This window comes from Mya arenaria, chromosome 13 (assembly GCF_026914265.1).
Source record: "Mya arenaria isolate MELC-2E11 chromosome 13, ASM2691426v1".
NCBI lineage: Eukaryota > Metazoa > Mollusca > Bivalvia > Myida > Myidae > Mya > Mya arenaria.
The window spans coordinates 21001134-21028485 of record NC_069134.1 but is presented as its reverse complement, the minus strand read 5'-3'; the positions used below and the strand labels follow the sequence as shown (position 1 = coordinate 21028485).

The 27352-nt window shown below is 33.7% G+C and overlaps 1 protein-coding gene across 1 annotated transcript; it reads left to right on the top strand.

The window, feature by feature from the left end:
• The first annotated feature begins 12761 nt into the window (after positions 1–12761).
• On the top strand, positions 12762–15719 carry LOC128215116 (prostaglandin E2 receptor EP4 subtype-like). The gene is made up of 2 exons (XM_052921837.1): positions 12762–13514; positions 15135–15719. The coding sequence occupies exons 1-2, from the start codon at positions 12762–12764 to the stop codon at positions 15717–15719; spliced, it is 1338 nt and encodes a 445-aa protein (XP_052777797.1).
• Positions 15720–27352: the final 11633 nt, after the last annotated feature.

Below are 27352 nucleotides of genomic sequence, written 5' to 3'. Positions count from 1 at the left end.
ATTTCAAGACATACTTGTGTGATGAAATTTGAGTAAAAATATTAATTTGCGAAGTTTTATCGCTTTTATCGCTTGCACGAGTAATCAAAGGGTTGGATTGTCGATTATTATAACAATGTTCCACTTTATATTAGTTGGGGGAAATCTAGACTAGAAAGAAACGTGTCGAACAGAAAAAAATACAAGTAGATCGTGCTTCATTTGAGAACGTTAAATATACACAAGAAAGGTTTCATTTATTCTAAATTTATGGAATAAACAATATAATCGTACAACTGTCTCTTTGCGTCTATGTAAGCCGCATTTGAGGTCCTATGTCAAACTAAGTTGATCTTTGTATATATAACTTAAGGATTATTTCACGAACAATACGATATAGATTTTAAGTATAACTAGTGATGAAACGATTATCAAGTAGAATCGATAAATCGTCGATGACAATGCTATGTCGGCGACAATCAATAGTGGTTGTCCAAACTCGATGTCGCTAATGTTACTTCCGGTAACTACGTATTTTTTTGTTTTGTGGTAAAAGTCGAGTAAATGTAAATATTTCTTTCAGATAAATTCTCGTTGAGTTCTTTTAAACAAGGGAGATGTAGGTCCGGTCTTATCTGCAAATACCGGGGATCCCGGCTCGATGCATTCTGTTTTTGAAACCGTTTTTGGTTTCATTTGTAATTAACTAATTTACTTTTTTGTTAAAAGTTTTATGAAAATAAGATGTTCTAATCAAATGTCAAATTGAACATGTTCACAAATATATAATATGCTTTTACATGGATAAAATTCTAAGATAACTTTACATGATCCAGTGTGCATCATTCTGCAATTAATGTGCAATTATAAAGTATGTGTTGTGTTGAAATGTTTTTCGTTTAGTTGTTAAAAGACAGTTAGGGATTATGGAAATTTACTTTCTGTTGCAAAAAGCATGTCTATAGCATCACACGTACTGAATACAGGTTTAACTATGTATAAATTATGTATTCCTTACTGATATTATGAACTCTCGATTATTGTCCGATAGTAAATCGAAATGCTTGATCCGATTCGGTGCGATTATCGATAGCAAATGGTGTCCGATTTTCAAACACTGATTATAACAATTACTTAATATGATACTGTCATTTATAAAATATTTTTATTTAAAATTTAATCAAAATACTGGCAAACGCAACGCATACCTGATACATTTGGATCACCGGCAAACGTCGAAGTTCCTACCCGGCAAATACCGTTGTTGCTCTCCGGAAAGTCAGATCTGCCTCCCGCCAACAGTGTCCCTGAACCCTTAGCTTCTGACATAGACGGGTTGGTAGCGATTTTATTTTCACTCTTCGTCAGCATGTAGTTTGATTCTGTGTTTGGATTTCTTGAAGAGGTTGGTATAAGAGACGCAGATGGCTTTGTTACAAAGATTGAATGAGTAGAAAAAGTGGGCTTTAATCCAATGTGATCTCCGTAGCTTTCTGTTGCCTGCATTCTGTGTAATAGAAAGGTTGTAAGTTTGTTAGTTATTGTGGTAGATGACGTCTGTTTATTCAGGTTTATTTCTAATTGTCGCGAGGCTGGTGTGCTCCTCCTTGTATAGACTTGGGTGTTTGGTTGAGTCATCAGTTTGTGTGTGTGTGCATTTGGTGTAGATCTTATGGCTGTTACCGTAACCTTTGGATTGCCATTTGTTACTCTCATCGATGGCATTATAGGCGAAGTTATTGTCATGGGTTTCTTGGATGTAGTGCTTGTACTAGGTTTGCTGGTTTTTGTACTTATCGTAAATTTCCTAGTTGTTGTGTCTGTCGTAGGTTTCCGATTTGTGGTGCTTGTCGCAGATTTCCAGGAAGTGCTTGCCGTAGGTTTTTTGGTTGTAGTGCTTGTCCTAGGTTTCCTGTCTGTTGTGTTTATCGAAGGTTTCCTAGTTGTAGAGCTTGTTGTAGGTTTACTGGTTTTAGTTGTGGTCGTAGTGTTTCTGGCTTCAGTGTTTGTCTTGGGTGTCGTGGTTTTAGTGCTTATTGCAGGTGTCCTGGTTAAAGTGCTTCTGAAAGGTTTCAAAATTGCATTGGTTGTAAAAGTTTTCCTGATTGTGGTGTTCGCCGTAGGTTTCCTGGCTGTTGTGATTGTCTTAGGTATTCTGGTTGTAGTGCGTGTCGTAGGTTTTCTGGTTGTAGTGAGTGTCGTAGGTTTTCTGGTTGTAGTGCGTATCGTAGGTTTTCTTGTTGAAGTGCGTGTCGTAGGTTTTCTGGTTGTTGTGCGTGTCGTAGGTTTTCTGGTTGTAGTGCGTGTGGTAGGTTTTCTGGCTGTAGTGCGTGTCGTAGGTTTCCTGGTTGTAGTGGTTGTCGTAGGTTTCCTGGTTGTAGTGCTTGTCGTAGGTTTTCTGGTTGTAGTGCGTGTCGTGGGTTTTCTTGTTGTTGTATGCGTGGTTAAAGTTGATGTCGGTGTTGCAGTCTGTATTCGAACTGGTTGAGGACAACCGGTGGGTAGCACTGGCATTACCTGGCATACCTTTCTACAGTCCGTTTGTTCATTACAATCTGCCAATGTCAAATTGCAACTATTCAGGCATTGGTCTACGTTTTGTTGTGGATTGCAGCATACAGACTTCTGTCGCTTAGCTAATTGAATGTATCCTGGTTGCTCAGGCCCTCCGCAACACTTGCAATCCCATGACAACCATTTACTGAAACAAAACCCTTCTCTTGCGCATTCTTGCGATATTGATTCCACCTGTACTGCAAACGATAACATGCATACGATTCCAACTAGTTGCAGAAAATTCATTTTGAAACACATTTTATTCATTATTTTCGAATCAGCCAAGTAACGCTTCTTCCATTTTGTATTATTCATTTATGGTTATATCAACGTGTTGCGACTGAAGTTGAACTCAGTATGAGAATGACATGTTTGAATACTGTTTTATCTTTAATAATATAATACAATTTCATTTCTGTATCAATTAAATGCCCAGAAAGCCAGTTCTTATGAGAAAATAAGGAAGTCATTCAACTTAAGGATTATTGTCTTTCCGCGTTTAGGCCTTTAATATCCTGAAGTATATGAATGATTATTAATAAATTTAATTTAATTTATAACTTGGAAGAGGTATTTCAAACGTTTTTGTTTCTTTTTGCTTTTCTTTTGTTTTGTTTTTTATCTTGTCTTATTTAAATTTAACGAATGCACGATATTTTGTTTGTTTTATGATCTGACTTCCCTTAGAAAAGAATCCACCTTTTTCAGAGATATTGTTAAAGAGAACAATTGCATTAACACTCAAGATTGTTATCAATTGTTGCTATGCAAGATCTGTTTTCTTTATTTACAAAGTACATTTAATATATACAAACGTTTTGTTCTTGTTTAAAAAAAACTGTTAAAATATTATCGAATGAATTACGCTAGCTGATTATATTCCTATCATAGTTTTCATATAATCGTCGTAACTATGTCAATAATTTTATGATTGTCTTTTATTATAAGAGCAAGTGTATGTAATATTTTCATGTTGGCTCATACATGAATTAAATAACTATTTCTACTAATTTATTTAATCATGCTAGTATTTATTATATTGTGTTCGAATATCCCATGCGGAGGATATTCTGAAATAAAAAAAAATGAATGGAAGAACATTCATATAGCATTTACAAATATTTAATTCAATATTATGAAAACTTAACAAAATGTCAGGGTGTCTTTACAGAATTTAGTAATTATATGGAATTCATCATGCTTGGAGTTCTATCATAATATGTAGGAATTTTTGGAATAATATTTGAATGCCGTGTTTCATTATACCTTGAACTTACTAAAACAAAATGAAATTCATCTTCAGTATCAGTGCTCAACATAATGTATTGTTCAATGATGAGGCGGTATTTTCGAATTTGACAATGCATTTATTGCACTAAACCAGGAGTTAGCCGTTATTAAATGTAAGCAAGTTAGAGAGGAGCCACTAACGATGCATTTTCTATTTTTCTTAAATATATTATATAAAGCATGTGCAAACATCCAAAATATGTATTACGAAAGTAAACGAACATTCCTCGGTAAGGAAAATAATATTCCTGTCCCCTTTTCATCGACGAGCAAAATATATACAATTCCATTTAACAAGTCGAAGTATCATCAAAAAGAACAAACATTCACACAGTTTTAATATTAAAATTATATATAATATGCAATATCATAACAATCTGCATTTTTCAGGCACTTTTCGTAAGCTCTCAGTCTTTCCGCAGAAAGCGTCATTTCCTCTAATTAGTCATACCATGCGATAATTCTACCAAATGGTTTATTAAAAAAGCGTGACACCCGACTCCAATATAATCTAAAACGGAAGTGTCAGCAAATGAAAAGCAAAACCATTTTATGTACAAGCTTTGATTGATATAACATCTGCATAGTATTTATTATTAAAAACGCAGAGAATAGCTATCACCTAATTTATATTTTTGAGATTTATTGAAAGAAGCGTAAATTAATGCTATAAAGGAAGAAGGCGGAAAAGACCGTGGTTTACACATCAATATTGGGCTGTTTCAATTATTTTATTATCCAAACGTTTCTTACCTTCACAGAGGTTCACACGTAAAATACCAAACAGTTTTACTGACTGACAGAAATGAATTTGGAAGATACACGTGAAGGTGTTCCGGATGTGGTTTGTTGCTATTGGGTTTGTCATAATGGATATATTGATGTCAAGATGATACTATTTTACCTTCTGCGTTCGAAGGTGTTTTTGTGGCCATGAGGAATGAGTCAATATCCGTGGTCCAGGCCGCAGTTATAAATCAATGTTAACCGAATATTGCGCATTTACTTGTTATAATGAATATTTTAATATCTATACAATAACAATATTTATTTAGTAAAGCTCAATGAGTTGTTTTATTTTTGTCTTATTTATCTTTGAACAGGCAAACCTGGTTTAAAAACTTCTGCGGAGTTGCAGATAGCAGATTTGAATTTTTAAACAGCTGTTCACCTTTCTCATTGTGATACAGCAAGTTTGTAAATCCACTAGATATAGCATGCAGAGATATAGCATTAACGCTTCTTTCATTAATTCCCCAAGATATATAGGGATATAAAGTTAGGGGATAGCTTTTGTGTGCATTTTTAATAAATAATGTACAGATGTTATATTAAGAAAAAGTTATTGTTACATTAAATGTTTTGTTTGTTTTTCATTTGTTGACCTTTCCGTCTTGGAGTCGGGTGTCATGCGGTTTTTTAATGCCAGGATTTTCTGTACAGTTTACAATAAACAAGCAAAATACCCTCTTATTCTCACAGAAAGCTGACATTGAATAAACTGAAGACGATTTGTTATGCTTTAACATGCTTGTTATTTTGCATCTGTGTTATTGGCAATATATCAAGAGCATTGGTATTAGAGACTATTTATCATGTCCCCTTTTTTTTCACTTAGAGGTCTTTTTTTCAAAGGGGATTATTTAAAATCCTCTTAACTTGATTGAGATATGTAAAAAATGAGACAAAATAGTTTGGCTGAAAAAGTCACAATATGTTTATTTCAATTTGCAAGTTGAAATCTAAGTTCGATTTTTGACACTCGTCTAGTATTGCACTGACGATATTTTGTCATACACTTTGTTGGTGAGATGTTCCCTTGATTCCCTTGATTCTTGTGGCGTTCAACTAGACTTAGTTTAAACTAGTGATGAAACGATTATCGAGTACAATCAATAAATCGTCGCTAGCAATCGATAGTGGTTGTCAATAATCGATGTCGCTAATGTGGTAAAAGTCGAGTTAATGTCATTTTTTCTTTCAGGTAAATTCTCGTTGAGTTCATTTTAACAAGGGAGGTCACTGTCTAACACAAATGCGGTGAATGTAAACATTTTTGCTTAAAAACTCTCAAAATTACAAATTGGTTATATATTCAATAAAACCTCCTTCTATAACTTGTTTCTATATGGTGTAGTGGGTCCGGTCTAACCTGCAAATACCGCGAATCCCGGCTCGATGCATTCTCTTTTTGAAACCTTTTTGGTATCGTTTGTAATTACAAGGGTAGTAATGTCAGGTGCGTCCAGATTTCCTGGTTCGTTGTTTGGGGTGAAAAACGTCCTTGACACGGTGAGTATAACCATTGTTATCTTTATGATAAAACTGCATTTTTAGAAACGATCATATGCACCGAATGAAGAGCAATAAATTATTGCTAATCTACGATGAGGCTTGTTTTAGATGAAAAGCATGACCGTATTAAAACATCTCGTGTAAACAACGCACGTTTGTAATAGGCTTACCGACTCATTCAATGCACTTTATTCTTCAAAACAACGATTTTATTCCGTTCTCTTTCGTATAATTCTAATCTGATACCGTGATATGGTCGATCAAGGTATTGTTACTAATTTTCGGAGGCAGATCGCAAGTTTTTGGAAAAAGATGAGCACATTTAAGAAAATGCTTACTGGTTCACTCTGGTGATTTTAAGAACCCAGGTTCGTCCCAAATCGATGGCACACTTGATAAAACGATGAAAAGGCGTCGATTGTCTTTCCTTATACATGTATGTGTACTGTAACACGCGGAAGAAGGGTCCATCTTTAGCAAGGAAGCCGTGATTCACACATAATAACACGAAAGCGTGATTCACCAACGATAACGAAGAAGCCGTGATTCACCTTAGATAACGATAAAGCCATGATTCAGCTATGATAGCGATGAAGCCATAATTAACCTTCTATAACGAGGTAGCCGTGATTCACCTAAAATACTTCAGAAGACGTGATTCACCTACGATAACGCAGAAGTCGTGAATTACCTAAGATAGCGCGGTAGACGTGCTTCTGAAGACGTGATTCAACATCAATAACGAGAAAGCCGAGGAAGACGTCATTCACCTACGATAACGCAGAAGCCGTGATTCATCAACAATCACGAGGAAGCCATGATTCATATACGATCACGAGGAAGTCGTGATTCATCTACGATCACGACGAAGCCATGATTCATCTACGATAATGAGGAAGCCGTGTTTACCTACGATAGCGCAGAAGCCGTGAATCACCTAAAATAGCGCGGTAGACGTGCTTCTTCAGACGTGATTCACCTGCAATAACGAGAAAGCCGAGGAAGACGTGATTTACCTACGATAGCACAGAAGCCGTGATTCACCTACGATAACGAGGAAGCCATGATTCACCTACGATAATGAGATAACCGTGATTCACCTGCGAAAACGAGGAAGCCGTGCTTTTCCAGGGTTGCCACCGAAGTCTTGCAGACTAGATCATCACAAAATTCAGGCTCAGCGAGCCTGGTAACCTTTTGCAAGGTAGGATTGTATACAGGAATGGCCGGAGTTTTACACAACTAGTTTATGTTATAGAGACTGCTAGATATGAAGTGAAATAAAAGTCACAATTTTACCTTCACATTTCGAATCATAATAAACTTAGGTATTTCTATACAAATATAGTTTCCTTTTTCCTGTTATGATGCATTTTCTGCATTAGGCTAAGCAAATTAATTGTTAAGTTTCTCGGCCACTATATTTCATTTTCATTTCCTTCATGTTTGTATCAATATTTGCCCAAAACTTTATCAACTATTTGCTTAAAACAGTCAATAATAAATAAACGAACATTTTTATACGGTGTTTAAGTATTTCAAATGGTGCTTTATGCGGGGCACAAATGGTGCTTTATGCGGGGCACCGTTACGCGACCTAAATGCAGTGATATGTCTGCCTCATACGGTATGCGGCGGCGTGGTGCCTCCATGTCGCACTGTATATGGCAATGTTTCAAAACTCTTCATGTTTCAAGTGTTTATCTATTATTTTTTTCTGTCAGTATACAACGTACAGTAATATTTTCATTCATGGCCATATTTTCGCACCTTTTATTGTGATGGCCAAAGGCGTTACTGTATATCATTGTTGTTAAAATAATACACTTATTTATAGAATATTTAATAATAATATAAATACACTAAATAAGCAATAAACGGAAGGCATAAAAATAATACTAAATAGCTAAAATAAGGCAATTTACTTATTTTTGAAGAATGGTCATTCCAGTTTAAAGCTCTTAAAATATAATATTATAACATGTAGTGTTTTTTTTCGTACCACTCTATGAATTTATACAAATAACATTTCCACGGAAATGTAATATAAATCTGCCATTTAAACCTTCAAGTTTTGTATTATAATAAAATCCCAGGGTTTCAAATCTTGGATGAATTTGTACGGGAACTAGCGGTGCTAGTTCTCGAGCCTGGCTCGCAGAGTCACCGCTCGTACGTGTGGTCGTGCATGGTACGAGATCTGTCTCCTCTCTTCTGTTTTTCCTTCTGGCTCTATGAGCCACCATCGTACATGTGTATGTGGTCGCACATGTTTCGAGATCTATCAAATCTTGATTACTTTCTTATCTTTGCCTCCCTTCCCCACACTTTATCTTCCCATTACACTACATCCCCTCTTTCTTCTTAAATCTCAAAAACATTCTTATGCGCTTTCCCCCTCTTTCCCTCCTCTCTTTCTCTTCCTTCTCTTTTCCACCCTCTTTTAATGTGATGGAAATTTACTTACTGTTGCAAAAAACATGACTTAAGTATCACACGTACTGATTCCAGGTTTAACCATTTAAATCATCATCATATGTATAAAGAATATATTCCTTACTGATATTATGAACTTTCGATTATTGTCCGATAGTTAATCGAAATGCTTGGTTCGATTCGATTCGATTATCGATAGCAAATATAGTCCGATTTTCAAACACTATGTTGCCGTAGTTTCTCGTTATTCCATTCAATATTTTGGAAAAAATAAACAAAATGAGGAGATGTTTCATTTGGGAAATCATAGTGTTAAAGTTGATATCTTTGCTAAACTCGACAAGTATTGATGAAGTCCATAATGTTGCTATTTATATACAAATTGCTTTTACAATATAACCAGTAAATAAACAATTATAGGATGTCTCTTTCACCGATTTCTAGGATGCGTAGGAGACGGTTAAGGCACCGTAAAATATCTCTGAAATAAGATTTCATGACATTTCGTAATGTGATCATCGTTATCGATGTTTTTTGTCATATAATCATATTGTGATTACTATTCAAAGGTTAACTTGAGCAACAAATTGGCTTCCAAATATGGCCAGTGGGATTTAGGGCCAGACATGTTATTGTAGTTAAACGAGAGATGTTGTGACTGGTTTTAGACAATGTCATATTGTGTTTTTTTATCCGAAACGATTATAAATAAGGCATCATTTCTTGTTTCACGAGTATATCCGTTATAATATTAAAATAGTTATCATCGTGCTTTCAATTTAAACAGCAACAACAGCATCATCATCAACAGCAGCAACGAAACCGGCAACGACCATATTCCAGTCGAAATAAAACAAGCAATGTCCATAAACCTCGTCATTGGATGTCACATTGCTTCAAATATAAAGAATAAATAATTTTTTCTATTCAGCCGAAGATTACATATTAAGGGGATGAACTTTTGCAATACTTGTCATTGTCATTTTTTGTTTACGCATTTTCAGAAACAAGCAACACTGTCCTATCTTAAATAAGTGTGTGATCCATTATTTTCACAATGACTTACAAATATTAACAATTGTCATGTATGAGAGTGAACCTTTAATGTAAACGAAAATGGAAATTTCAAGGTGATTTTTTCAAGACCTTTTATTGTTAAGTGATGCTAAAATATGATAATTACGTAAAATTATTATGATTATTTTGAAGGGACTAGACACCAGATGATACATTTGCAAACAAAATAGCACATTATAAGAAAAACTTATATATCTATATGATATCTTTGTTTTCAACTTATTGACTCTTACTTACTTATCATATCGCTTGCAAATAATGAAGGTTTACAGATAAAATGTTATAATAACCGAATGGGTAGGCGGTGTTATCTCACTGAGTGTATTTATATGCAAAGTAGCCGAACAGTATCATTTTGGTCGATGGATCGATTTCATTGTAATTTAAACGCATCTTTTATTGGGTGACAATAACGATATGAATGATTACGTCAACCTTTCTATATACATGTATAATGTTTTATGGACAAATATTGCACATTTTTGGTTTTCATCTGAAATTCAGCTCTGTATAAGAAATTTGATGTATTTACTTCACATAAGGGGACACCCTTCCTACATTACCACTGCAGCAACCCAAAAGTTTACAGTGTTCTTTTGCAACAGGTACAAAACAACGTGAATATAACTGTTTTTCCCGAGAGCATGAACACATAAAACATATCATCCGCGAAGAATACTATTAGACGTTAGAAACTATCTGATTTGAGGCTAATGTTTGTTTCAGTATGGTAATAAATCGGGTGTTAGAAGGTCCTTTCTATTGTTCTTTGATGTCTCCTTTACCAAGGTTTAGCGCACCTTGATGCATCTTGGATTAAAACAAACGGGCGTAAAATAGCCCGGACCAACCTACCCAGCCCTGCACGTCAATGATTTAATAAGTCTTTAAGATACAAATCGAAATCCGGCCTATTTCATATAACTTGGTACCAACCTTTGTCAAAACATAGGACATTGAAAGGGCATATGTTTTATATGATTGTTGATATCGGATAAGCTCAGATCAAAAAATAAAAATGTAAACATATCAGCGCAGTGAGAAACATGGTATTGTTAGAGGTCGACATAAAGTTGTCAGTAAAGACGTAAGTGAGTCCTTTAAAAATAAAGTACACTATTGAAACTCATGTCCGTCAAAAATATCAAATACCAAGACAGTTATTTAGTGGTTTTACCTGTTTAAATGTTACCATTACATCGATTGGAAATCAGTATGACACACCAAAATAATACTTTTTCATGTCAATTTTATTAAAATTGAATGGGCTTAATTGTATGATTGTAATAAATTGGCACCGAAAAATGTTTTTGTTACATCGATTTAAAAACAATATGAATACTATAAAACACTTATCTCAGTGAGTGCATTCATAGTGTTTCTAAGCGAAACATTGATGCAAGGAATATAATGGTACTTGTTCCATCCATACATCCTATGTTGCATTTTTATATACTATTATATTTTTACCCAATCATTCCACATTAGCTTTCCTCGATAAAATCAACGGATGGCAAATCCTTACTTATAGTTAATATTTAATTAAAACCCGTAATTTAGATGTAATAATATTGGGCCCATATGTTTAATGATTTAAACGAAAACCTGAATATTTGAGCAATCGGTAGTACATTTCAAAACAGTTGTAAAAAACAAAACAATCAAAGGTATTCGAAAATAAATCGGGAAGTTTAAAATTAATGAGGCTGCGCCTGAGAAACTAAACAGTTTTTTCTTCCTTTCTTTAATAAACCTATTTTAACTATTTAAACAACTGTCTGATACCAGAACATTATAAATAGCATTGATATTCTACGCAAAAGTTGCCTCGTGGTTGTTTTGTGTGCTGTCATCAGTCAGTTAACATAATCAATTCTTGAGTATTAAATAAAAAGGCATGTGATAGCGAACATCTTTATTTATTTTAATGGATCAGGGCCAAAAGGAAGGGTAATAGTTTATTGAACCGTTTAATATATATATTATGAGAGAGAGAGAGAGAGAGAGAGAGAGAGGGAGAGAGAGAGAGAGAGAGAGAGATCTGTAACCAAGATCTGATCCAACTGACGCACGCAGTTTAATTATATTGACCCAATCCTCTTTTTTCTTACATAACAATCACTGTTACAAACGATCTCATTTCGCATATACTATAGTAGGAGTTCTTTTTAATTGTCCCATAGGAAATCAAAATATCGCTACCAACAACGTATTGCCCTGAAATAGAAAACAATTAAATAACATCGCTTTCCCCGGAAGCGAAATGTGACGAGCTATATGGTTATCGAAACATTAATGCTGGCATTGAAACAAATAATGTGTTAAATAATTGATATTGGATATTTATCTAATGTCTAAATATATCGAGACCCTCTATGAAAACGAATTTCACCTGAATCTGTAAATCTCTTCCAGTATTGGACTGGCTCTACCAACAGTTGGACGTCATTATAGCAGTAGGCGGATAAAGGGGCGTTTGTTACTGGTTCATTTGGAAAGTGTGAATATATGTCGAGGTAAGTTGTTTATAACTAACAGAATATTTAATTTAAAACACATTTTCTGGATATATTTGTTTTATGTATATAACAATGTCCCTGAAACACAGAGAAATACGATAAAATTGAAACGTTCCTTCGGATATTTTTTTACAATTTAAAATATGTCAGCAAGACATTAATAAATCACCTTTACATAAACATGTTATTTTTAAATTTTGACAATATAATAACCAAATCTGTTTCAGATATCTTTCGGAAAAAACTTGTTTTCGTGAAACGTCTGTAAAAGCAATATCTTTTAATTATAGAGTAGGTTTCCTGGAGACTTCTCGAGAAGTTCAAGGGCAATGGGGGAATACAGCTTGGAATTTGCACAGAGAATTGGGATTTATTTGCATATGTGAGGTGAAATATATTTGGTGCAACGTAGTAAGAAACCTGTAGCATTTGGCAACGGTCAAGGTGCAATTCACTAACATAAATTGATAAATTACCACTGCCTTTCTTTTTCAGCCAGGAATCATGAACGTATCCAATACCAACAACAATATTTCGGACCTCACAAATGTGACAACAAACGTCAAGAACATTAACGCTGTTGGTGCAACAATAATCTCACCTACGTTAATGTTCCTTGCCGGTGTCGGCAGCAACATACTGGCACTCACGATATTATACCGCCGGCGGTGTGATCTCAGAACTGTAAAGTTCTATAACTTGGCCAAGGGCCTGGTTTGGACAGATTTGCTCGGTATAATATTTACGACACCATCTGTTGTAGCTGCGTACGTTAATAGAGGATGGACAGGTGGACACGTTCATTGTAGCTTCCATGGCTTCACTATGACATGTTTTGGACTTGCAACGCCATTAATAATTTGTGCAATGGCGATTGAACGCTTTATGGCTGTCAAGTGTGTTTTCTTCTATTCAAGTCGATGTAAGAATGAAATAGCAAAAAGATGCATTGTTCTTATCTGGGTGTTTGTAATTGGCTTTGGTATGTTGCCCTTTATTGGATTCGGTCAGTTTACAAAACAATATCCGGGAACGTGGTGTTTTCTTGACTTCCATTCACATAACATATTTGGGAAAATATACGCCTTTCTTTATGCATGTATAAACGTTATCCTCATACTACTGATGATATTTTGCAATACGTTTGTTGTGTGCTGCTTAGCACAAAGAAGATTTGTGCGGAAACAAAAACGGAGGAGATTTGTCAGTACAATGGCATCCATGACAACGATGGAAAATGAGGCGCTTACCACATCGAGCCAGCAACGACAGAAAAAACGTTCCATGGACGTGGAGATCTATAGTATTATCTTCCTGTTTGCTCTTAGCCTAGTATTCGCTATATGCTGGGGACCATTCATGGTAATACCATTGCTATATTAATCATTTTACATGAAAAGTATATCACACTTTTTTGGTTAAAATCATGTTTATTAAATGTATTCTTTTAATGTTTATTTCAGTCATTTTAGCTTTAAAGAATATTGATGGAATATCAGAACGTATTCACCATTTCTATTATTTATTTCATTTTTCTTAATGGTACTTTATTATCAATAGCTACTTAATCGAAAACTAAACTATTTCTATGAACTATTATTGTGAATCTCCGTTGGATTCATTTATTTGTAGGTGATGTTTATATCTAGTCGTTTAGTACTTGAAGATATTGCATTAGTTTATACTATACTTTATTGTCCGATTAGGCTTATATTATAAATTTGCATTCAAAAATCTTGCTGCAAGTGTGAGATTGAGTAATCATGAACATCATGTAGTTTAAACCCCTGGTGTATTTCTGTTTAACTGAACGCCCCGGTAACGCCATCAGTTGCTAATACGTCCCTTCAGAGGTATGTGTGTACTATATCGGATGTTTTGTGTGTCCCGTCTAGTGCCCGGTCAAGGGCTTTGACCTTGTGCATTTAAACAGTGACATCGTAAATTGTTTGGCTACCGAGCTTGTTCCTGTAGTTTCATTGTATTATTTAGGTAATCTATCTATTTATCAACAAAGGTCAGCTACTTTCACAACTATCTTTATAAAAACGTAAATATATACGTATAGACGCTTAAATTATTGAGAAACGATTATCGTTCAAGGGAACCTTCTAAACTGGAATGCGTGTTTCATTTAACAACAGGTTGCATACTTAAAGTGTCACTATCATTTGCCAACCACATTCAGTACTCCTATTGTAATACACCTATTCATTCTGCAACTAATGACACTACTTCCTCTTAAATACCAGAATAGACGCGTCGCTTTTGGTATAGGTTTTCGAATAAACAATATCTCAAGTGGCACATTCGGGACACATATTCATGCCTCGTCATGTCATTCCAATTAGCTTTTCTAACTATAACGTACGTCAATACTGTAAATGGATCCGGGGAATTTATTTGCTGGTCAGGCAGCAATTAAGGCTCGCGATGGTGTCAAATAAACAAATAACGAATAATTGCATATTGTCCAAATTCGGGTCAGAAAGTCAAGGCATGTGTTCGCTTGTTGTCATATTGACGTATTTAGTATCAATTACATTGTCTGCTCAGAAAATTGCTGTATGAAATTCTATCACGATGATAGTCAAAGGCGATCCTTAGAATAATTTTTTGATGGCACATTACTAAAAGTGTTTTGAATAATGCAATGTAAGCTTTAGGAACATGTCCAGTAGCTAAATTTTTAGACCCTTGAAAGCAGTCTAGAATTGACAAACGTATAAAAGAAAGAAAATTAGACCAACATAAGCCTGATTTTGTTATTGTTCTCTAACAATAAGAAATTATGTCAGTAATAAACATTACTCATATTCTGCACATCTAATAGTTTTCAGTTTGTATCTGTATTACTCAGAAACATGTTCATTATAGCTAGTTATGTTTATGTTTCACGGAAGATTAGACATTCCAAGAAATGAAGTTGTAATCAAAGTCTTGTTTCGCAAATTAACTTTCTCGGTTCCTAATTTCTTCCAGATTCAAATTTTGCGCACCTTGATAACGGAAGAGTCGGATGTTATTTTGGACATTGCAGCTGTTCGACTGGCCAGTCTTAATCAAATACTTGACCCATGGTTGTATATTTTGTTCAGGCGGTCGTTTATATCAAAGATCAGAAGAAGTCTTGCAGCGATGAAAAACTACTGTTGCTATGAATTCGACATCCTTGAAGAAACAGATGTGCAAAGGGTCGACCCTGTTGTTAGTGCTAAAACGATGTCACGAAATGATATTCATGAGAACTGTGATAACAAGGGAACACATGGGGGTGAGGTGTTTGAAGTCGAAGCTAAAAAGTCATCTGATACAAGTGTGGTTACCAATACGTTATGTCCAGTCGATGAAACAAAAGAAACTCCAGTGAATAGCAACAGTTATGTCAATAAAAGACGCTGTATCTGTGAACTGTATTTTAAAAGAGCACCGCAATCTGAGCATTCCAATGATGGAATCTATGTAAAGGTGTACTATTTCCCTTCAAGTCCCTCCCTTATGTATTACACTCCGGAAAGTACCGACGAAAGCTCTAGAAAATTACAAAAGTCCATTTCTCTTCAATAATACTTTCGTAAAAGGGGGCAACTATTAAGATAATAGGTTGTTTCGGTAAAGCATCTATATTAAGGATTTCGAGCTTATGTGTTGAAATGGAATACAAAACAGAGATTAGAGAAATAACCACTATTGTACTTTTCTTCCAAACAAATAAGATTTCACAGAATGCCTTTATTTTTTAATATGTCACCAATCCTTCAACAACAAGGACAATTAGATAAATAAGATGCACTTTAAAGGGAATTAATGTGATCGTCTTGTCTAATGCAGTAGGGTGAACAACTTTGAAAACCAACAACTGGCATTAATACTGCCTCTGATCAGCATGGCGAAGGCTTCCTAAAATGAAAGCATGATGTTGTGGCTTTTCTGTTTTGCTTAAATTTGCTAGGAAATACGAGACCCTTTGTGCTACTTCTAATATAAAACAGAAGTTATTGAGACATGCAAATAAACAAATACAAATGAGGTATAAGTAGTACGCGCCATCAAATCATTACAAGTTTCGGTAATAAATTGTATGAATAACCTGGTCTCGATCTTTACTGGACGTTTAGTGCACATAAGGAAACATACCTAGCTAGGATACAGTTCGTACAATCAAGGATATCTCTCATTCCTCTCTCTCCCCCCCCCACACACACACTCGTTTGTACATACACTGTGTATCTTAATAGGTATAATTTGTAGCTCGTCTGTTTTTGGCAGAATAATGTCTGCGTCGTCGTTGTCGAGGTTTAAACCTTAACTTTATATCGTGCAATATCATTAAAAAAACGTAAAACACGATAGTTTATCACGGCCGTAAACTTTGGAGTTAGTAATGGTTATCTCATTTCAACTAAAAAACACTATTCGTTTAAAAAATAAAATATATGTATAGATGATGTTGATGAAAGGTCTGTTACTTACCCAACACGGTTTCTTTCTTAAAGAATGCTTTGTTTAGTAAATGACATTAAAATATCACTGTGTCAATTTATCTCCGAAAACGTAAAAAAATCGCTTTCAACCATAACTGTCAAGCACAAACTGTTTATAAATGTTTACCATACTCATATTTATAGCGTTTGTGTTTTAAACAAATAAAATGCGTGAACTATACATTTCTCAATCTTCTAAGCAAGTTAGTGATATAATCAAACTCTGAAAGGTTGAAGTTTTAACATTAACCAGTGCTTAAGAAAACGCTAATTTTTTTTATCTCGAATAGAGTTTTTCATAATTATACAGTGAAACAAAGGTCCTATTTTCAAGAGATACATTAACGTCTGAAAATAGCTGAACGTTTTTTATTATATTATTGAAATAATTATGAGAAATATTAAAACAATTATTTGTTCATATCATATGTTCCTATTTCTGGCAAGTGAAAAACAGCATACCAAATTAAGAAAGAACGAATTATAGCTGAACTCCCTTTGAGTGATATTTATTCACGGTATAGTGTTATCGTTGTTCTGAAAGTAAGTCACTAACTGCAATTAAGCGGCTGTATAACACAAGGGATATCTCTGACAAATCTGATATTTTTAAACATATTTCGCACTTGAAACATAACGAATCTCTATGTACGTGAAGTTAGCGGCCTAGCGGCCTAGCAGCCTAGCGGCCTAGCGGTCTGACGGCCTAGCGGCCTAGCGGCGCGAAGTTGGCGGCCTATTTATATATGTTGTCCAAACGTAATTCGGATGATAAATTCCACCAAACATTGCATTTAGTTTTATATAAATATAGTCCGTTTATGTTTTTAAACATAAATTATTACCTTCAACATTGTTTTTCTATCACAGTCACGAATAACGGTAATTTTATTTACAAATATGGAGTAAAAATCCATATGATACAATCGTTAAATACATTACAACCAGATTCATAATTTGCATTAAATTATCTCTTTACTGCAATGCTGTTGAAAAGATTACAATTTCTGATAATATTGCTAACAGAAAATGCCACCGATCTTGTGAACATTTGACAGTTTACCCAGGGAAAGCTGGTACGATATCATTTATTATCACTGAAACACGAGCGCTTACAAAATAGGTAAACAAGGGTCAAGCAATGTCGGTGATTGAACACTGTTGCACGTTCTCAACAAGTCTACTCTCTGTGCACATAAAACGCCAAAAAAAACCTAACACTTAAAGTTTACTTACTAGCGTAATTATACAACACAGTTGTATGTATAATGAAAAGTAAAAACTATAGCAATAGGTGCATTATAAACAGACGACTCGTTTCAATAGAATGTAAAATGCAATTTTATATTTTAGTTTGGTTTTGTATGGAACGGAATTCACATTTCAATGAATTCTTAACAAACTTCAAGGACACGAATCCGTGGCACTTCAAAAGAATCAATTTCTATATAAGGACTCGAACACATTAAAGATACTGAAACATCAAAAAGCGTCAATTTTTTGGCTTGCTAGGCAAATGCAGATATATTTGATAAATTGGTACTGATATTGAAAGTTTCTCTTAAGTGCCAAACCGCTCCTAGGATTATGTATAAAATGGGAAACTACTACAGTAACTGTTGAACATATTTACAAGGGTAAATACTGTGATAAAATGCTTGTTTATATCATTTTCGAGTTGCACAACGAAAACCTTAATCAGATCAAAAACTATAAATTGCATATTCACTGACAAATGACGTTCTTAAAAGCGCTTATATACTTCATTCTCCAGAATCATACGCTTTGTTTAATACATGAACGAATGCATTGGTTTGTAAATAATTGCAAATAGATTTGTAATTAACGCGGTTGGCTATTAGTGTGCGCTGGACACATGTGACTCGATCGAAACAAACATGTGAGGCAGATGAACCAATTTTACATCAAGTCAAAGACTATAAACCTCGACGACAACTCAAATACGGCTTGGGCTTTGGGAATAATTAGACTATTTATAAACTATTTCACCCTTTTTATTCGGAAAAATCAATGCTTAAGCAGTTGATTTGTACGTAGTTAGAAACACTCGCACACTTGTGCATATTTTAGTAAAATTTTCATTAATTATATAAGTGATTATAATAACAATATTGATACATGTATTTATATATTTATCAAAAGGTGAGAAGCAAATTTAGCCTTTTTTGTAACATCACGCTGATTTTGGGTTAATTGCATTTTTCCATTAAAATGTTTCTCGGTAATATAAAAATATGTTTTTGAGTCAAAATGTTCCACGTTACCCAAGTACCAATGTCTTGAGATTTCTTGATATCGTATTTTCAGACATAATTACTATGCGAAGTAGCTTCTTAACGTTCATTGAATACATGTATATAGGGAAGGTCAAACCGATACCGACACAAGCGTTTATTGTAGAATCAATGTTTACAAAATCGAAAAACTGTTCTATTATGTTTTAGCTAAAGTTGTTTGTGAATTTTAATGTTGGCAAACAGGTCAATCGATCACTAATTCTTTTTTATTATATATGATACTTTATTTGTTTGTGTTTACTACTCGTTTAGATGATATTGTATGTTAAATAATAAAAATAAAATTGCAATTCTCATGCGTCTTTTCGAAACAAATAAAACCAAACGTTATGCACTAGAACTTCAGTTAAGTATATTTTAACAAAACCAAAATAATTGTGCAAAAAGACTTTTCTGAAAGAATGCAATTGCTTTTTGAGCCAAATTCTGAAACAATCTTTGTTGGTAAAATACGCTATGTACCCCTTCAGATATTGTAAATGAATACGTATTAAGCTAACTTATCATTAAAGCTTAAAATAAACATACAAATGAAATATACAACAAAATATGTTCTTTGATCCTTCAAATCTATTTTTTGCGGTGTGAAAGCCCCTTAAAGCGACAACGATAAAGGCTTTACAGCTTGACGCTGAAACGCGCACACAACGTCATTAAAATAAATGTATGAACTAATTATTAGTAAATTTATATCAAACCAATAGTTTCATATGGCACACCATTCAACACTATTTTTTTTTAAATAGGAAATTTTAAAATATATTTATTTGAGTGTGAGTGGCATTTTCTTTTGTATAATGGTAGGGAAACAGCAAGAATATTAACAACAAAACCTGCATTAGAATAAAGATGCAGAATAGTAGAATATAATCCCATATCGACATTTCACATTTCCAGCGATAGCACAATTATCCCTGCCATCAAGAAATACTTATATCATTTGTCGACTGTACTAATCTCATAAAATTAAAATTTATGTTTGCTTGTCGGAAACACCTAACGAATCTTCCGATACCTGTAACAACATCCGTAACAATATCGACCGAAATCCGTGAAGACAATCTTCTTTAAACACGCAACAATGTATTTTCAATATGGATTGCAAAGCATCGAAATGTTACGCATACTTTTTATAAAAGTCCGTGTTGAATTGCAATTCCCGTTTACGCGCGCCAAATGAAACCTTGTGCAATAAGTAATATATTTACGTACACTATATATTTTTAAGAATTTTAATATGTCAATTCATCCATCAATCTCGACATGTTAAATTTTAACTAACTGACGTCTGAAACATTGAAATTTGGACAGTCAAAATCGTTAATGGTGTAACTGAGATATAACACATGCGTTTTCATTCGATATACTTATCTTATTAATGAATCAATGAACACAGTACAATTATAGCTATTCTTCTATGAATGGTGTGTTTGGAAAACCTCGTGAAGACATTTGAAAATATGAAAATATTGCTACATGTATTGTGATGCATGTTAGGTCTGTTTGTTTTGTTTGTACGTTTTGTGTCTATCGTTTAGTGTCGTTTAGGCCCTTATTTTAAAACAGTGAACCGTTGTTATTCTTGATGTGTTTGGCTACATGGTATGTCCCCGTATTTTCAATTGCATTTATGAAGAACATATCATAAGAAGAAATATTTCTAATTTATCGTTAAATGCAAAATGAGTTAGTTTATAAGAAATATGTTGCTACATTTTAAACAATCGTCAAAGTTCAGTTCGGTATTTCTTGATATTGCATTTTGTAAAGCAAAAGTTCCATCTGTTTTTTTTGGTTTAATTTTCAATAGCTTATCCCTAACCTAACGGGATAACAAGGAATATCAGAAACAAAGCCTCAAAACATGTTGCCGAAAAGAAGATAGAAACTTTAAAATATTTTCTCCTGTAAAATGAAGAATGTCAACCCTTTTTGAAAATCAAATAAAACTAATAAAAAAACACCTATTAACATATTTCCAGTTTGATATTTATATATCAGATCGAATATTTTTAATCGAAGCAATGAGTTGGTAGTAAATTAAGCAATTTATATTCGTTGCCTGTATTTATTTGAAATAACAAACCAAATTGAAGAGCAGATTCATTTAAAATGCATGGCAAATTGCCATTTGTTTTTCTAGTGAAATAAAAACGGTATTAATGGCTCTCTTATTTATTTTGTTTTAGTATTGATGATATTCATTAAGGTAAAGAAATATAAGAAGCTTGTCTCTAACATTAACGAGACGGAAGATATCAAGGCGAAACACAATCGGTTCCTATCTTTTGATATGAAATGTAAGCTGTTTTCGTGTGTGTTTTAGGTATCAGAATTGTGGAACAAAATCAAATATGTAAAGCTAGACAAAACCCTTTGGAGATCACCCTAAAAGTCATTTCCATTATAACCACAATAAATTCGTTAGATTTGACGTTTATTTGGTCGAGATCCTGCCGTGAAAACCTCATAGAATGGCATACACACGGATAATAATTTTGTTGGAGATGATTTCGGTAGTTTCAACCATCCCCATTGACATTATTTAACAGCTTACCCTATATTTTTGTTTTATAAACAGTTTCTTGGGTAGCGCTCACAGTTTATTCTTTTATAAACGACAGGGTGATGAAATGAAAACAGAATATGAGCACACAGATTGATTCTGGAATAAGCAAAATCATCATGCTATCGGCTAACATAGATTTTATAAAGTTTATATCCAAGAATGGTCTATAAGAATAGAGTAAACACTTGCAGACGACATTTGCCACTGCATGAACATCTAGGTCAACTAAACCCGATATAAATAAACACTTTATTTTTGGATTATAATTTCACGTAACTAATTCGTCCTGCTACAAAATTGAAAATAATCTGTCGTGTATTGTACTTGAAAGGATATTCATACAAAAAACGGATCTTATTATTGATGCATCATGACAAAATGGCACCAATTCTCATTGAAATCCATTTAAGTCATCGACTATTCCGTTGGTGTTTGTGGCAGATTAATAAAAGACATATGATGTTATTTTATTTGTTTGAAAGCGTAATCAAATATATTTTTTTATTGAACTTTAACTTGTTTAATTACAACGCAAATATGAACGAACACTTGAATATAAATATTAATTAAAACATTAAGTACACTTTTTCACAATAAAAACCTTCCATAAGGAGGATATTTTTATGAAATGTGGAGTAAACACTTAAATTACGAGCTATAATGCAGACAAAATGGATTCGAACGAAAATAGTGCGCCATCACGTTAGATGTAGATGTAGTTCCGTTATGGTCGGATTCATATTCTTGATGATTAGCCGATGTTTGTACCTGTTCGTCCAGTACGTTGTTTCTTATGTGATTGTCTGGTTCAGATTAGGCATATATGTTTAAAAAAAGAAATATAAACAAATCATTTGATTATTTTGTGTATAATATGTATTGACGTAATTCTGTTATGGTATTTCGTTAAGTGTCTGTTGGGCCTTTAAACAGGGTCTTAGATTAACAGGATTAACAAATTTAGGTTCACCGTAGTTTCCATCGTTTGAAGTATTTATGTATTGACGGCTTTTCTTTGTACACTTCATTTGTTAACACACGAAGGCACTTATTCAGAACCCAATATATATAAAAACTAACGTAAATATGAACGAAAAAAATAACACAAAAAACAACACAGGTTCAAGAACAATTTGCTCAATAAGCGTTTAAACACTTCTTCAATCAGATCCAATAAAGACACTTTGTATCGTCATTATAATGCAATTTAACGAACCAATTAATGCGACAAGCAATGGAAACGATGACAACAGATACGCTAATACAAAATCACTAAGAACAGAACAGCCTTAGACATTCTGAAACCGTACATTACAGCACAATGTGACGTATTAACGGTAAGCAGGGTGAGCCGTAATGCAATCTTTTATGCTTTTCAACTGTCCGTATTTTGTATGTACAATTATGACTTTAGCGGACAATAGCTGCAAGCGATCATGCTATTTGCTTTTAAATTATTTTCTTTTATATAAAAGAACAGAATTCTACGATTTCGGGACGACTCTGTGTAACAAATTATGAAAACAGCTGTTTCTGTTTGATTAAAAATTTTCATTGACAATACTGGAGAGTACAACACTGCTCGCTGCCATCATAGGCTTCTGAGATATTCTATTTTCATCCATTTTCAAATAATGGTTCATTACACACTACGTAATTGAGAAAGTGGAATTTGCTGCTATAAATGTAAGACCTTGGAAAAGTCCCTGGAAGTTATGAAGCTACTTAATTTGAAGTTTTTGTTTTCTCTGTTGTGGTTAATGTAACAAATTCAAACCCTCCAGTTCTTAGATTTATCACTGACTATTTGGTAGGATACTATGGAATACGAATGGATTGTAGAATGTTTGTCAGCATAATCCTGTCTCCCAATTTCACGAGGTTTGCCCAGACCGTTCCCCCCACTTGTTGTAGAGGCATAGTCGTAACAAAAAGGTCCAATATTGTATCCTTTTGAACGATGATGTAGAGTAGGAATTCAAACACTGGATTTTATACCACGAGGGTAATTGAGCACTTTGAGTAAGTGTTGACATTTATATTTTGGCTGTGCAGTCGTGAAACCTGAACAAAATGTTTCTGGTTGTTATTCATATTAATACTCTATCAATTATAAAAAGAAAATCGGTTATGTGTTTGTTTTTTTCTTTTGTCCCTTTTCATGTTTTGTTTTAACTATTTGCTCAGATTCCCTAAACATTAAAAACTGATGGTTAGAGCTTAAGAATGAAAACTTTTACGTGAACTTGTACGAGAGAGAATTTTACGAGGATAAAAATCTTCAGTGATAACGGTTGCGCCGACAGCATTTTTGTTGTTGACGTTTGTTGTCACATTTGTATCGACCCGGTTATTATGGTTAGTTTCGGATTCACTGATGACCTTCTGCTGAAAATTGAAAAAAAGAAGCAGACTCAATAAAAATACATAGTAAGTTAAAGTACGACGAAACGTATGACGATCATTGTTTACTTTTCTCAGAATTGATGCCATCATTTATTTTCACAAACAATGAATTAAGACCGTCCCTTTGTGCATTTAACATAGAAATGGATTTAATATGGTAATCGTAACTATCATTCTGCTATTTCCAATAACCCTGTTTAAGTTTTTGCTATTATTAATTTCATTGGTTTGCACAATGAACAGTTTAGCAATCATTATTCATATTCAACCGACATTCTCAAGAAATTTCAAATGAAGTTAACAAAAAATGGATGATCTGATTTACTTCTCTTAAGTTTCCTAATAAATGACATCAATGATTATTATCAGTTTAAGGTTATCTGAAACAATTATATATTATATGTTTATACACATGAATCATGTATATTTCTAGCCAAATCTTCTGAAAACATCCACAATACATATATTTTTCAGAACTGACCTTTGTGCTTTGCAAATTTCATATAAACACTGCGCTCACCAAAATAAGCAACACACAAAAAAATAATAATGATAGCGGTGGTATAACAGTTTTACATTTAATTGATATCACATGAGTACACATATATAGTGTCGAATTGAAATAATATGTAAGTTACAAAGACAACTTACTAACGACTGTTCACAATAATGGGCTATGAAATGTACTAGCAAACCCTCCCTCTGTGCATCTTGTTAAAAGGCAGTCCAACACCTGAATATATCAACAGACACCGATGCAATTCATTTGCAGCGTATGCTTACATAATTTGGACATAATATGATGATGAAATATCCATTATTAAATATATTTGTAACGTCGTTAAACTGATGTGAAAGCTTTAAACATGTTTGTGACATAATTCTTTTCAGCACATTTTTTTATATTTCTGTACAGAGTGTATCTAATATGTGTACCCTACTGTCCAATATTTGTGTAATGCTGGCAAATAATAAATACATATTGACTTCTACTGGGCATATTGGACGATCAAATATAAATGCGACTTGAACAGGACTTTTTTTTACAGTTTAATTGATTGTTCACATACTGACAAAAAAAGAAACACACGCAATTCGCAATTTCTATTTCTTTCAAAAAAACTTGGAAATGAAGCGTTTTCCCGGCTTTAAAAAAGTGCTTTACATTTTTAAATCATACTAAAAACTGAATTCGCGGTTTTCAGACATTTCAGATTCGACGCTGGCACCATCCCGACTTCGAAGCTGCGTTTCAATTAAATCTCTGTTGTTGCTTCACTTGAAACAGTTTATATAATATAATTTGCCAAATTACATCCATTTTATTGTTAAATACACAATTAAGAGCACCACAAACGGATTACATACTCGTATATTTAACTATTAATTTTAAAACATTAATTAATTAAGATCCACGACGATTTTAGAAAATACAATGTCTGATAATTTTTAAGACTTTGAATTGAATTCCTCCGTCTGCAGATAGAGTTTGAATCTCAAATCATAGAAGTACTTGGGGTTTACCTATAAGTTTATTATTAATTCTTTTATTGTTAAGTTTCCTCAAGTAAATGCATATTTTGATAAGATGGGATAAGAGTGAGGTTTGTGCACTTAAACTGTTTTAAACCCCCAGTAAATTTACATTTTACTGACCGTTCTAAGGCGGTACCAAACAATCCTTGATAAACATGCCTAGTTTTTTTTATATAAAGTATGTATACACTGTGCTGTTTGTGGAGTTTTGTGCTGTTCTACCATGTTTCTTGTTTGTGATTTTATGTTTTATGTCTTTGGCGTTAACCCAGTGCCATTAAACAATGAAATTGTTTGCTACTGAGCTTGTTTCTGTAGCTTTCCGCATAAATATTAACACCAACCTTTTACACAAAAAGGCTAGAAATTAACATTTTGATATTTGAACCTTCAATGGTTTGGGCGATATGACCAACTTTTAATAATTGTTGCCCACGACGCCAAAGATACCAATGATATAAGAATACTTCTATTTTCTTTGAGAACAGGCGATCTTATTAAATGTTACATGGCTCCGCATAATAATGTGGAAACGCACTGTTTGAATTTCTGAACAACTTACAATATACTAGGCTTTTAGCACGGATGATATGGTATATTTACTATTGGGGTTTTTGCGAGTTCACCATGTTGATATCGCTCATTGCTTCCACTTGTACGTTTACATTTCTTTTCAGATCGGACAGAAGTTGGTCTGTGAACCGTATTTTCAGATATGAGCTACTCGTCGAATCAAACTATAATGACATCTACATATTTAGTGCATCGAAACTCATGCAAACTCTTCGAATACAAAAAGTTCATTGATTTATTTTCAACTGTATTAACTCATCATGATAATTTTGGATATTTGTTATTCGCTTTTATGCATAATAATACTGATCTGTGTTAGATCATCACCAGAGGTAAATTCGCCAAATTACAATTTTTGAAATGTCAGAATGTTGTTAATTGATTTTATTACATTCCGATATGTTTATTTAAGTTGAACGAAAAATGATCATTGTGTTTATTACATATTAATGTAGCAATGCTATGCCAATCGGCATCCAAGGTCGCTTCAAAAAAATAAACATGTTAAAATGTTTGATTTTGTGTTTCTTTACGACTTTGATTCAGTTAGATATGTTTTTTTTAAAAAAAAAACCAAATCCAACCCGTTTGGGAATTGACGATTGGGGTGCGTGTTTCATTTAACAACAGGCTGGATGCTTCAAAATAAATGTTCAATATAATTTGCCAGCCACATTCAATACTCCCATTATAATACACATATACTTGCTGCAACTAATGACCATACTAGCTATTTAATACCAGAAAAGACGCGTCGCTGGTGGTTTAGATTTCCGAATTAACAATATCTCAGGCGACACATTCGGGACACGTTCCCATGCCCCCGTCATGTCATACCAATAAGCTTATTAACCTATAACGTATGTCAATACTGTAAACGGATCAGGGGAATTTTGTTGCAAGTCACGCAGCAATTAAGGCTCGCGATGGTGTCAAATAAGCAAATAACAAGTAATTGCCCATTGTCCAAGTGCGGTCAGAAAGTCAAGCACGTTGTCATATTGACGTATTTGGTTTTATCAATTGCATTGTCTGCTCTTCTGTATATACTGCGTGAAAGTTTATCACGGTGTAAGTTCAAGGCAATCATAAGAATAATGATTTGATTGCACATTCCTGAAAGTATTTTGAATAATTCAATGTAAGCTATAGGAACATGCCCAATAGCTAAACATGTTTTACCCTTGAATGCAATCTAGAAATGACGAACGTATTAAAAATATAAAGTTAGACCAACTAAAACTTGATTTTGTTAATGTTCTCTTAGAAAAATAACTTGTGTTAGTAATAAACATGACCCATAGGCTGCACATG